General features: G+C 50.6%; 2 protein-coding genes across 2 annotated transcripts; both read left to right on the forward strand.

The window, feature by feature from the left end:
- The first annotated feature begins 231 nt into the window (after nucleotides 1-231).
- On the forward strand, nucleotides 232-8,651 carry TMEM214 (transmembrane protein 214). Its single transcript, XM_043917388.1, has 17 exons — nucleotides 232-432; nucleotides 1,438-1,637; nucleotides 2,203-2,353; nucleotides 2,641-2,775; nucleotides 3,019-3,101; nucleotides 3,504-3,609; nucleotides 3,707-3,788; nucleotides 4,087-4,188; nucleotides 4,563-4,704; nucleotides 5,136-5,227; nucleotides 5,509-5,557; nucleotides 5,752-5,865; nucleotides 6,117-6,234; nucleotides 6,745-6,841; nucleotides 7,058-7,226; nucleotides 7,351-7,502; nucleotides 7,719-8,651. The coding sequence occupies exons 1-17, from the start codon at nucleotides 288-290 to the stop codon at nucleotides 7,843-7,845; spliced, it is 2,064 nt and encodes a 687-aa protein (XP_043773323.1). The 5' UTR covers nucleotides 232-287; the 3' UTR covers nucleotides 7,846-8,651.
- Nucleotides 8,652-10,402: 1,751 nt separating this feature from the next.
- LOC122703250 (glutaredoxin-3-like) lies at nucleotides 10,403-12,028 on the forward strand. Its single transcript, XM_043917389.1, has one exon. The coding sequence runs from the start codon at nucleotides 10,806-10,808 to the stop codon at nucleotides 11,808-11,810; it is 1,005 nt and encodes a 334-aa protein (XP_043773324.1). The 5' UTR covers nucleotides 10,403-10,805; the 3' UTR covers nucleotides 11,811-12,028.
- The last annotated feature ends 1,238 nt before the right edge of the window (nucleotides 12,029-13,266 follow it).

Below are 13,266 nucleotides of genomic sequence, written 5' to 3' on the forward strand. Positions count from 1 at the left end.
TGGTTGGCTCAATAAAAGTTGTCCGAAAGCAGTAGCCTCTCATCTCAACATCTTTTGCTTGGCTGGTTTTTTTTTTTTTTTTTTTTTTTTGGCTGAGAAAGGTTCCTGACGTCGCGCCGACCCCTAGCGTGGAAGAACCCGGCAAACACCAACGACTACAAGTCCCAAGCTGCCTTGTGGGTGGCGTCACGCGCCGCGAGGCCCTGCGAGGAGACGTGGCAGAGCGCGGCGCGTCCGCACCGGACCGGAAAGCTCGGGGAGGCGGCCGTGGCGGGAGGGTCGGAGCCATGGCGGCCAAGACGGCGGGTGGGGGGCACTGGGAGGTGGTGAAGAAGGGGCGGCGGCCTGGGGCCGGCAGCAGTGGTAAAGGCGGCGGAGGGGACCGCCGGGCGCTCGGGGAGGCGAATGGAGTGTGGAAGTACGACCTGACCCGTGAGTACCCACCCGGCCCGCCGGCCCTTGTAGCCCTCGCCCGGCCCCGGGTCTGCCCCCCACCTCCCCACCCGGGGTGGTAGCGAGCAGCTACCGGGGCCCAGAGGGTCCAAACACCCCTGGGCTCCTGGAGTCGCGAGCTCTCCTGCCGATCGATACCTTCCCCTTCAGCCGGCGCTCCCCTGGCGATTCTCTTGACCCTCACAAGAGGTAGACAGCGCGAGGGACGTAGCCGTCCTCGCCACTCACATGAGTAAACTGAGGCCCAGCGAAGTTAGACGCCTTCCCCTAGATCACTTGTTAGAGGGGACCGGGATTCCGGTCTTCGGACGCTCAGCAGACAGCACACACTCCCTGCCAGCTGTTCCCGGGCCCTATAGCCTGGCCTCGCCGGGCAGGTGTCCGAGAGCTGCGGAGGGGCAGTCTGGTTCATCATACACTGGGCCCCCCGCCTTAAGTAACCAGCATGTACGGGGTGGGCGTGGGGACCGGGACGCTCATGAGGCCCGGCAGTGGGAGAAAATGATCCACCACACACATCTCCACACCCATCAAGTGTTATTCCAAGCGGTGCTTGTTTCCTCAAAGCCTCCTGGAGAAGCAGAGAAAGCTTGCCACTTGTTGATTATAGAGTTGTCACATCAGAGCCAAGAGGAACTGGGGTAGAACCAAGATGGGAAAATCGTGATCTCCCAGATTGGTAGCCACTCAACAAAGAAGCCAGCCCTCTTTGTTGGACACCACCCACCCACCCACCCAATTTTCCCATACTCTGATTTCGTAATGAAGAAATGCCTCGTCTCTGAAAAAGCCCATGAACTCAAGAGTTGTGGTAACTGAAAGAAGCCACCAGGAGGGCTCCTTAAGTAGGATGCAAGAAAGGGCTTTGAGGCAGGCTCCTCCCTGGAGATTAATTAAGTGCCAGTGTGTGGGGAGGGACCACTATTTCTGTGAGGCCCTCCTGATTCAGGGCTGCCCCCCTTTCTCTGCCTGTCATTACCCCAGCTCCAATCCAGACGACAAGCACCCTGTATGAGCGGGGCTTTGAGAAAATCATGAAGCGGCAGAATAAGGAGCAGGTTCCACCTCCTGCTGTGGAGCCTAAGAAACCGGGGAACAAGAAGCAGGCTAAGAAGGTGGCGACCCTCACCAACCAGAACCAGAAGCAGGGCCGCTTTCGCAGCCTGGAGGAGGCACTGAAAGCTGTGAGTGTGCCGAGACTTTAGGCAGGGGAAGAATGAGGACCCAAGGAGTAGAGAGGATGAAAGAAGTGGGACAGGGACGGGCTGCTGAGGGACCTGTGGGATGAGGGACACTGCTGACTGAGAGGAGGCCTTCAGGAAAGGATGGAAACACAAAGGGATGCAGTGTCTACACTTAGGATAGAGAGGGAATGAGTTTATAGAGAACCATAGATTAGTGAGAGGAAAACCTTGAAAATCCAGAGATACACAGAGGGTTTAGAAAAATTGCTTGTGGTTCCTCCCACCAAGGAAGGAGTGATCTTTCACTTTCCGTCTTGTCTTCTGTTTTACCCCTTGAACAAGTGAGGGGCCCAAGAGTATTAGTTCTTGAGATCAGCAGTTAAAACTGTCTTGTTTTCTAGTTCCTGAAGATCTGGATGCAGCAAAAGTATAGCATTCCACATACTTGCATCGAAAAGCAGAAACCCTTTGTTTTTCCTGCCACCACCTAATTCAACCATTTCCCCACTTCTGCCCCTTTTCTCTACACCCACAACTCACCATGAGGGACCTATGTTCCTGGCAGCTGGACCTGGCAGCTCTGCAGAAGGAACTGGACAAGAGCCAGAACGTGTTCTCTGGGAACCCATCCGTGTGGTTGAAGGACCTGGCCAGCTATCTCAACTACAAGCTCCAAGTACCTCCAAGTGAACCCACACTTAGCCAGCATCCTCACGGTTAGTTCTCCAGACGAGTTGAAGAAAATTCTGAAAGGGCTGTATGTAAGCACATTACTTAGTAACTGAGCCCCATGCCCCCCACTGCCCTGACTTACCTGGGTGATTTGAGCTGTCCTCAGATTAGCACGGCTTCAAAGTTTCTGGGCCTCATTTAAATAGGGGGGATGCCAGTCACAGTGCAGTGACCTCTGCCTTCACTTACAGTTCTCAGGAAGCAAAGCAGAGGCCTCAGAGCTAGCAGAGGCTTCTGGTGCTAGCTCTCATGTGAGGCCTATCGACCCTAGATTATCCCTATAGCCTGGTGAGCCGGGAGCTGCGTGGCATCATCCGAGGGCTACTGGCGAAGGCTGCAGGATCCCTGGAGCTCTTTTTCGACCACTGTCTATTCACCATGCTACAAGAACTGGATAAGACTCCAGGTGAGAGGGTCCCGTGAGAATTAGGCCAGTCCCATCTTGGGAACCTATCCCCCTTTCCTGCTTCTAGAGTAACTGAAGAGGTTCTGTTTTAGCAGAGAAACATGCTAATTCCAGCACTCTTGGAAAAGAAGGAGGATGCTAGGACTCCCTGGGCCTGGGTTCTGGGCTCTCAGCTGTTGAAAGGGAGATTACAGGTTTGGGGTGCTGATTAGTACATGTGGGTCTGAGAATGTGTATCTCCAGGGGAGTCACTGCATGGTTACCGCATCTGTATCCAGGCCATTCTGCAAGACAAGCCCAAGATTGTCACCACGAACCTAGGCAAGGTGAGCTCAGGGTTGTGATGGGGCCATCGGGAGGCCAGGACTGGGGAGACTGGGCAGAATCGACTCTGTTGAACCCAATTAAGGGATGCGGGAGGTCCTGTAAGACAAGTAGTAATAGGTAACGCCCTTAGCACTATGTATATATATGAGGTAGGTGCTGCTATTCCCATTTCGTAAATGAGAAGATTGAGCCACAGAGGGGCTCAGTTACTTTGTAGAGTTGGTCAACTAGTACGTGATAAGTGTGAGTGAAGACCAGAGCCTGTGCTCTGAGTCACTTCACCACGTTACCACACTGCTCCCTTGTCCTCTCCCAGTTGAATTCTGTCTTATTCCTTGGCTTTGGGGGTGCTCCTGGTGCTTTGCCCTTTCCCAACCTGCCTCCCTCACTGGTCTCCCCAGTTCCTGGAACTGCTGAGGTCCCACCAGAGCCGACCAGCCAAGTGTTTGACCATCATGTGGGCCTTGGGTCAAGCGGGTTTTACCAACCTCACTGAGGGACTGAGAGGTAAAAGAAAGAAAGAGGTTTTGGAGCTGGAAGTTCCTGTTTAATGTCCCCAGTGGGTCCAGGCTTGAGGCTTCCTCCCTGACCTTTGTCTCCACAGTGTGGCTGGGGATTATGCTACCTGTGCTGGGCATCAAGTCTCTGTCTCCCTTCGCCATTGCATACCTGGACCGGCTGCTTCTGTGAGTAATGGGGGGTGAAGGGAAGCAGCAGGCCTGGGGTGTTTTTAGGTAGCTATTTCAACAAAAGGGAATGCTGTGATCCTGGTTTCCATAGATGTGAAGGAGCATCAGGACCAGTTCCTCCCAAGTCAGAAAGTGGTGGTGAAGAAGGAAAGGAAGGGAGCCAGGAAGTGGGGCAGGGGGTGGGGTGGTGGGGGGGATGAAGTGGAGTTTATGCCCTTTTTCTTAGATGTTCTTAGCTGGGACTGTAGCCAGGGCAGGTGTTCCCCAACAAGCCTGTTTCTTTCCTCCCCAACAGGATGCACCCCAACCTCACCAAGGGCTTTGGCATGATTGGCCCCAAGGACCTCTTCCCACTTCTGGACTTTGCCTATATGCCCAACAACTCCTTGACTCCCAGGTAGAGCTGTCCCGGGGCACAACCTGCTGTGAAGGACCCCAGCAGAGGGTTAGGACACTATATTTATCCCTTCACCTCCCACCACCCTCAATTGAAGATTATCAACCCTCATGTTCATGGGATCATCGAACCCCTGGAATAATTACATGGGCCCTCAATGGTGATTGGCCTGTGGGCATTTTCTGGGCAGGGGACCCATGACTCTGAGCAGATTTTCCAAGAAGCCTCTGAGTCTAGAAAGATACAGAACCATTACAAGGCCCCTCATGACCACCACCTTGGGCAGGGTGTGGACTTTGCGGCAGGTACAAGGGACACAGCACCCAAAGCCAGTTAGAGTCTATGCTCAGCTCTCCTCTCAACCCCCTCCACAGCCTGCAGGAGCAGCTGTGTCAGCTGTACCCACGACTGAAGGTGCTGGCATTTGGGGCAAAGCCAGAATCCACGCTACATACCTACTTCCCCTCCTTCCTGTCCAGAGCCACCCCTAGCTGCCCTCCGGAGATGAAGAGAGAGGTGAGGAACTGGTGGGAGGTGCCTTTCTTCTTCCTGGGGTCTGTTGGGAGGTCCCTATCTGCTGACAGGCTCTGCCACTGGGAGCCTGTTTTCTCCCCTCTCTGCCCCCCTCCCCAGCTTGGTCCCAACAGCCAACTGCTGGCTCCCTTATGCTTCACCCTCAGAAGAATGGCACTGAAAAGGCAGCCTATTCAGATCTGACTAGTCTCTCATGGTCCCTTGCAGACAAGTGAATGTTGATCTCAGGAGCCCCTTCCTCCCTTTACAGCCTCTTGGAGATTTTGAGGGTATGGGCACAATTTCTCTACCCTTCAGGGTGGAGTGCTGCCTTGGAGGCCCCACTTGGCACTAACTAGGAGGGGGAGTTAACTCTTAGCACTCCCCACCATAGCCTGGGGCCCAGCAGTCTCTCCCTTCTATCTCCTGTGCAGCTCCTGAGAAGCCTGACTGAGTGCCTGATGGTGGACCCGCTCAGCACCAGCGTCTGGCGGCAGCTTTATCCCAAGCACCTGTCACAGTCCAGGCAGGTTGGGGGGTGGGGGTCACCTACCTCCAATCCACACAGAGAAACCTTAATTCACTCTTCATGATGTGTCCTGTCCGAAAGCAGAAGGGGATGTTTGTCACTGTTGTTCAGGCTCATACCTGTGGGAACTTTGCAGAGAGGCTTCCAGGAAGCTGCTCCTCTGTGAGGGTGGGGGACGGGGCATGGAGGGTCTTTCAGCCTGAAGGAGCTGGGGCCCATGGACGACGGGAGGGGCCAGATGGGCCTCCTGATGGGAAAGGATTGTGCTTTCCTCACAGCCTGCTGCTGGAGCACCTGCTCAGGTCCTGGGAGCGGATTCCCAAGAAGGTGAGGAGCTGGGGAGACATGGCAGGCTGAGCCTCGTCTGGGTTCTGGGTTCGTACCCTCTGCCACTGGCCCCACTTTCTGGGAAGGCGCTCCATTAGCACTTTTGGCGTGAAATACAAAGCAGAATGGAAGCTCAGGGTTCCCTCCTGGGCTAAATCTTAACGCTCTCAGCCTAGACTTTTCTTACTCTACAGACACAGAAGTCATTGCAAGAAACCATTCAGTCCTTCAAGCTTACCAACCAGGATCTGCTGAGGAAGGGCAGCGGCAGCAATCAGGATGTCGTCACCTGTGACTCGGCCTGCAAGGTGCCAGTGCCCAGCCCACTGCCCTCGCCTCCCACCACCATCCACACACTGTTCTCCTCGCAGTCTCTGCACACCCTGAGTTGGACCTGTATAACATTCCTGTCCCACCTGCCGCTGGAGCCCCCACCACCTCTGGAGTAGTGTGAGGGCTGGATCCTCTCTGTGGAAGGCCTAGCTTGAGGCCTGCCTTAGGAGGCCAGAGCCAGCCCCTCTCCCTTCTGACCACTGCTCCCTGCCCCTTCTCCTTCTAGAGTCTGTTGCAGCAGGCTCAGGGCTTCCGGCTGCCCTGGGCACGGCTACTCCTGTTGGTGCTGGTCTTTGCCGTAGGTTTCCTGTGCCATGACTTCCGGTCACACAGCTCTTTCCAGGGTAAGCAGGAATTGGCTGGCAAAGGAGATAGCCAGGGGCTTTTTCTGGGGACACGGAGCTGGATGTACCACTCCCCACCCCCACACACATTCCAGAACAGACATTTTTCTGACAGATGTGTCTGTGCTTTGCATTGTAGAAATGCTTGCATATTCATGGTCTCATTTGAGTAGTGTTATCTTGTCTTTAATTTCTGAGGAAATTGAGGCTCAGAAAGATTTACCAATTAGCATAAGATCACAGCTAGGAAATAGAAAGGCTGACCCTCAAACCCAAGGTTTCCTGATGCCCAAGTCCATGGCTCCACCTGGCTGCACCCTTCTTGCTCCCCTGGCCTGCATCCCTCCCTCCACACATGCTCCAGAGCAGACTGGAGCCGGCTCTATGACCCTGTGAGCATGTCCAGTTCTGCCCCATGCCTCACTAGGCCTGCTCTGGGGCCTGTAGTGCCTGCCTCCCCAGTCCCTGCCCCGCTCACCTCCCCACTCACCTGAGGCCCCCTCTCTGCAGCCTCCCTTTCTGGCCGGCTGCTTCAGTCATCTGGTGTCTTGCCTGCTGGCCAACAGGCATGCACCAAGATCTACTCCTACAGCCTGCAGGGCTACAGGTGAGAACTCCAGGGGTGGGGGTGGGGGGACCTAGTGGGGAGAGGGAGGCATGGGAGTGAGAGGGCTTGCCTGTTCAGGGTGGTGACGGCATTGACAATCAATGGGAAGCTGCTGTGGTTTTCCTTTCCCAAGGCTTCCCTTGCCCCAGCTGTTCTTAGGCCAACCTGCTTGGGAGACTCAAGACACCTTCTTCCTCCCCTGTGTCTCCCCTACAGCTGGCTGGAGGAGACATTGCCAGCCTGGGGCTCCCACCTGCTGACCGTGGTGAGGCCTGGCTTGCAGCTGGCCTGGGCCCACACCAATGCCACCATCGGCTTCCTTTCTGCCCACTGTGCCTCACACCTTGCCTGGTTTGGTGACAGCCTTGTCAGCCTCTTCCAGAGGGTAAGCCAGAGACAGGGAGGTCAGAGAAGGCTGGTCTCGCCAGATGGCTGTGTTCTTGGGAAGGTGCAGCCCCACGTGGACTGCCTTCCCTGTTGTTCTAACACATTCATTCTTCATGGTCCAGCTACAGACCCAGCTCCCTGACGCCCTGAACCAGCTGCTCCATTCTCTGAGGGAGCTGCTCCTGTTTCTTTACCACAGCATCCTGCTGCCCACGTGGCACATGCTGCTTGAGGCCCTGGCCCAGATCCAGGAGCGCTGCCACGAGGCATGCAGGTGAGGCCCTACCCCAGGGCTCCAGCAGGAGGCCCTGGCCCCAGGCCCTTTCTCCAGGGACATAGCTCCCCTTTTGGTTTTCTCGCTCTGCCCTGCCCCCTGCGCATCCCTTGGGCACTTTGAGATCCATGTTGTGAGTCTGAGCTACAGCTCTTTGACTTGACACAGCTGCACATCACAACTTCCCAACCCCCAAAATGTCTGCTTTCCTCCCAGAGGCAAGGTGACTTGGGACTGCGTGAAGACACAGCTGAGTGAGGCTGCCCACTGGACCTGGCTCAGCCTACAGGACACCACAGTGGCTTTCTTGGACTGGGCACTTGCCATGATATCCCAGCAGTAGGCCCTGCCTCCCTGGCCGCTGGGCTCTGGAGCAGACCGTTGGAGACTGCTGGGGCAGAGAGCGGCAGTTCTGCAGAGGCGTCTTTGTTACTTGGTGCCTCAGTTCTGTCTCCTCAGCAAGTCGTGGGCTGCCTCTGCCTCAGTTCTTCCGTTTTGGTGGCAACGAGCCCAGAGGTATCTCAGCCTCCGACCCACGACTCCACTGACCACTGTTCTGCCCGACTGCACATGGCTCCCAGCCTCTGTCCTTGGGCCTGGTAGCCTCTCTTGTCTCTGCTCTCCACTTCCTTCTCTCTCATTCTTGAAGCCTCAAACAGCTCATCTTGAAAAGGTGGACTCCAGCAAATGGCTTCTGCATTCTTCTGACAAATGATTCCTGTTCCCAGACCTTAACCACGGCAGAAAAAAGAAAGGGACTTCTAGAAGAATCTAGAAGAATGCCATAGTGGGCGGCAGCAACTTTGTCTCTCCCCACAGTCTGGGTGTGGCTGTCTGTGGACATGGAGGCCTGGGTGGAGAGGCCTCTCACCTCAAAATGTTCAACCTAGGTCCTTCAAGGCTCCTACTGCCCCTGCCATCATGGTCCTGCACCCTTGCTCTCTGTCCCCCTTCAGTGCTGGGGAGTCTCGACCTCCGTGTTCAGCCCTTCTCCACTGCCCACCCCTGCCATCTATCTGGAGAGCAGAGCCCAGGTCATCATGTGCCTCAGGCCCAGGAAACCATCCAGCAACCTGTTGAGACAGGACACAGTATGTGGTTTGTGGGTATGCCCACTTGGTGGAAATAAAGGACACAGATTGATTTCTAGTTTTCCTCTGTGCCTCTTCATACAGAAATTTCTACAGTTGTGGACAAGACAACAAAATGTGAGCTCCTGCACATTCTTTGGCCTTCTGCCCTCCCAAAGGTTGTAGCCTCTGGTAGTTGAGCTTCTGGCAAGAAAAGCCTGCTTCCATCATTCTAAAGTTTGGCCTGTCAAGCGTTCTAGACACCCTACTTGCTTGCTGTGGTCTCACTTGTCCTTGTGATTCATGTCCCAAGATTGCCTTGGTAGCTTGTGGATTATATGCCTGGAAAAGATGAGGAGAGTGTCCTAGAGGAACTCTTGGCCAGCAATCAGAGGATGTCTCCTTCCTTGCCAGGACCTTCATTTATTAATTGGTTCATTTTATAGGCAATGAGTGAAAGATTCAGAACTCCAAGAGACACATGAGTCAAGGGTTTATCACCCATGTCCCTTTTAATTTTTGACTTGAGACTATAAGCTAACTGTACAGGATTTTCAGCTCTCACCTCAAGTTTCTTTCCTTGAGTGTTTAAAGAATATAAACAGTACTAGAGGTGCACTGCCCACTTCAGCATCCATGGGCTGAGTTCTGTTTCTATTACAAACACCTGAGATGACTAGCAGGGGTGATGGCCAGCTTGCCACTTTCCCTTTCACAGGCAGCCCTGAGGTGCTGCCTCCATTTTTCAGCCCCAGGATTATAAAGTAGCAAGCATAGCAAAATCTTGACACAAAGTGAGGTCATGAGGACTGTAACATCTCCCTTTCCTTGTTAGGATGTAAATTACCACACTGGGCAGAAGCCTGCTTCTGTAGTAGCAGTCAGCCATGACCATTCTTTCCCAGGAAAAAAGAAACCCCACCTCACGAAGGACCAAAGTCTAGGCCTGCTAGCAGGACTGTCCACAGGTCTCCAGACATGTTCCACTGCTTCATTTCTCTACCTAAAATCAGTTACAGATGGGTTCAATTCTTGAGTGAATCCTAGTAACTGGCCTGAATTCAAGGCAAATTGTAGAAAATGAGCTGGTATGAGCTTGGGTTGGCACCAGTGCAGGGCCAGTAAAATGGTGACACTGCCCTACAATGACGTCAAGTCCAACCAAGGCTGCCGGACTGGACTTTCAATCCAGCAACTCAGAATCCCACTTACAAGTGCTTCCTTGGTTTCTAACATGTACACTACTACCTTATTGGGTTCATCTAATTTCTAACATGTAATCCTGGGATGCAACATTTTTCTTTAACTCAACTGGGGTCTCCACAGCCTCTCACAGGGACACTACTGACACCTCAAGTGGCATTATTTGATAGATACCTGATATTGGAATGGTCAGAATGTTTCCTCTACCCACTGCACCTGTTATCCGTGAAAGCTAGATCAGACATGTAGATATTTCACTTTAGCACAACTCTACAGGAATCCAAGCTGAGCCAGTTAGCTGAACCAGTATAGACTGGTGGAGCACACTGACGCTGACAGGCCGGCAGTCACACGACTGGTGTTACTGGAAGTCGATTGACATCTTGAAGGTCACTTCTAGACACTTTACTTTTCACACACAGCTGGAGTTCTACAGATAACACATCATGTAACTGAAGGGCAGTTTGAGTATTATCTCTTACTAGCTTTAGTTACTAGTTTTTGTACGGACTTGCATATTATATCTCAACACTTCTCTCCATTTTTCTGAGTCTCAATGCATATTTTTGGTTTCCTTTGGCTACTTGTACCCTGTCTACAGCTTCAGCTTTAGAGCAGGGTGGGTGGAGGGGGAGCCTGTCTTACTATGGATGGATAATGTTGCTGGACTCATGCCGGTAGCGTTGCCAGCCTGTTCCCAAATGCCATCATTCTCAGAATGGAGCATTTCCCACAGAGACAGGCATACCTGCTCCGCCCTATTCCAGAGTGACCCAGTTGTCAATTATACAGATATTTCAATGGTTGGATGACCTCTGAGCATTTTAATATGTCTTATCTCTCCTGAAGGAGTTTGGATTTAAGTGAACACTTAAAAGTGATTAATTCGTTTTCTAATCGCCTTCCTGGTTCTGCTCCCAAAAGGACTTGAGGGTACAAAGGACCTTGCTTTTCTCTATCTGGTGTTCCATTCTTAACCAGTGGTTTCATTGCCCAGACCTGAGGTATAAGAAAGAATTTTCAGGGCAGCATGGCGGCGGGGGCGGCTGAGGCAGCGGCAGCCGTGGTGGAGGTCGGCTCAGCCGGGCAGTTTGAGGAGCTGCTGCGCCTCAGAGCCAAGTCCCTTCTTGTGGTCCATTTCTGGGCACCATGGGCTCCGCAGTGTGCTCAGATGAACGATGTGATGGCAGAACTCGCCAAAGAGCACCCACAAGTCTCTTTTGTGAAGTTGGAAGCAGAAGCTGTTCCTGAAGTATCTGAAAAATATGAAATTAGTTCTGTTCCCACCTTTCTGTTTTTCAAGAATTCTCAGAAAATCGACCGATTAGATGGTGCCCATGCCCCAGAGTTGACCAAAAAAGTTCAGCGACATGCGTCTAGCGGCTCCTTCTCACCAAGTGGTGGTGAGCACCCGAAGGAAGACCTCAGCCTGCGCCTGAAGAAGTTAACTCACGCTGCCCCCTGCATGCTGTTCATGAAGGGAACTCCTCAGGAGCCGCGCCGCGGTTTCAGCAAGCAGATGGTGGAAATTCTTAACAAACATAATATTCAGTTTAGCAGTTTTGATATCTTCTCAGATGAAGAAGTTCGTCAGGGCCTCAAAACCTATTCCAATTGGCCCACCTATCCCCAGCTCTATGTTTCTGGAGAGCTCATAGGAGGACTTGATATAATTAAGGAGCTAGAAGCATCTAAAGAACTAGATACGATTTGCCCCAAAGCCCCCAAGTTAGAGGAAAGTCTCAAAGTACTGACAAATAAAGCTTCTGTGATGCTCTTTATGAAAGGAAACAAACAGGAAGCTAAGTGTGGCTTCAGCAGACAGATTTTGGAAATACTAAATAGTACTGGGATTGAATATGAGACATTTGATATATTGGAAGATGAAGAAGTTCAGCAAGGATTAAAAGCTTACTCCAATTGGCCAACGTACCCTCAGCTGTATGTGAAGGGGGAGCTTGTCGGAGGACTGGACATTGTTAAGGAACTGAAAGAAAATGGGGAGTTGCTGCCTATACTGAAAGGAGAAAATTAATGAACGTTAGACTTGGTGCCCACCCACTGCAGGAAGGCTTCCTCCAGCGAAGCAGTTCAGGATTTAGTCCTCAGAAACGGACTAGGAGGAGAAAATGCTCATCCCCAGTTACGCTTTGTGTATTTCACAAGGCTGTGCTAAATAACGTATGTGACCTTTTTTTCCACCAAAACTAGAACGCAATAAACATCTTCAAGTTCAATTAAAAATAATTGTATGAAAAAAAAAAGAAAGAATTTTCACCATTCAGTGTATGAGCAAATACCTATTGAATATTTTACCTATTAGAATTAGGCGTTGAGAAATGTTGGATATGCCTCAGTATAGTATTTTTACTATTTTAGTACACAAGTTATTAATTTTAATAGATTTTTTTACAGCAGTTTTAAGTTCACATCAAAATTCAGCAAAAAGCACCATATCGTTGCCCCTGCACTTCAGTTTCCCCACTGTCAACATCAGTGAACCTATACTGACACATCACTGTCACCAACACTATCACCTGAAGTCTGTAGTTTACCTTAATGATACTTTGTATGATTTAAATCTTTTTAAATTTATTAAGACATTACCTAATATATGGGCTATCCTAGAGAATATTCCATGTACTCTTGAGAAGAATATGTATTCTGCTGTTGTTGGAGGGAATGGCCTGGTTGGTAGGCTGGTCAAGGCCTCTGATGCCTTATTGAGCTTATAATAAACACATTATTGAATTATGAATTCATGATTCACATTATGAATTCACATTATGAATTATTGAATCCAATTACAAATCAGTAAGAAAAGCACTCAGCAACAATAAAAATATGGATGAAAGCTACTTTATAAAAGAAATGCAAATGAACAATAGACTTGGGAGGAAAAGTCCATTTCACTGCCAAAGAGATGCAAATTTAAAATAAGATACCACTTATTTTTGCCTATCATGTTGACAAAAAGATTTTTTTAAGTGATTTACTCAGTGAATGCTATGATAGAAACTGGTATAATGTTTCTAGGAAGTAATTTAGTAAGACTTGTCAAAAGTCTATGAAGTTTAATATTACTTTACCAAGTAGTTCCACTCCTACGAATATATTCTAGAAGATAGAAAAGTAAACAGAAATGTGAACAAAGATTTACATATAACAACATTTATTGTAGCAGTATTAATCATGAAAAATTTGGATATAAACTGTCCAACAACAAGATGAATATTTCAATAAATTTTGGTAAAAAACAGATGAGAAATGGCTAGTCAAAGGGTGATTTAAAAAACTTCAATGACAGAAAATTGCTTATTATTAATTGAGCTCAATTTATTGAAACATGGGCTACAATAAAAAATACAGAAAATAATTGTTGACAAGGATGTGGTGAAATTGGCACCCTCTTACGTTGGTGGTGGGAATGTAAAATTGTTCAACAGTTGTGGAAAACAGTTTGGCAGTTCCTCAAAGAGTTAAACATACAA

Source organism: Cervus elaphus, chromosome 11, assembly GCF_910594005.1.
Source record: "Cervus elaphus chromosome 11, mCerEla1.1, whole genome shotgun sequence".
Taxonomy (NCBI): domain Eukaryota; kingdom Metazoa; phylum Chordata; class Mammalia; order Artiodactyla; family Cervidae; genus Cervus; species Cervus elaphus.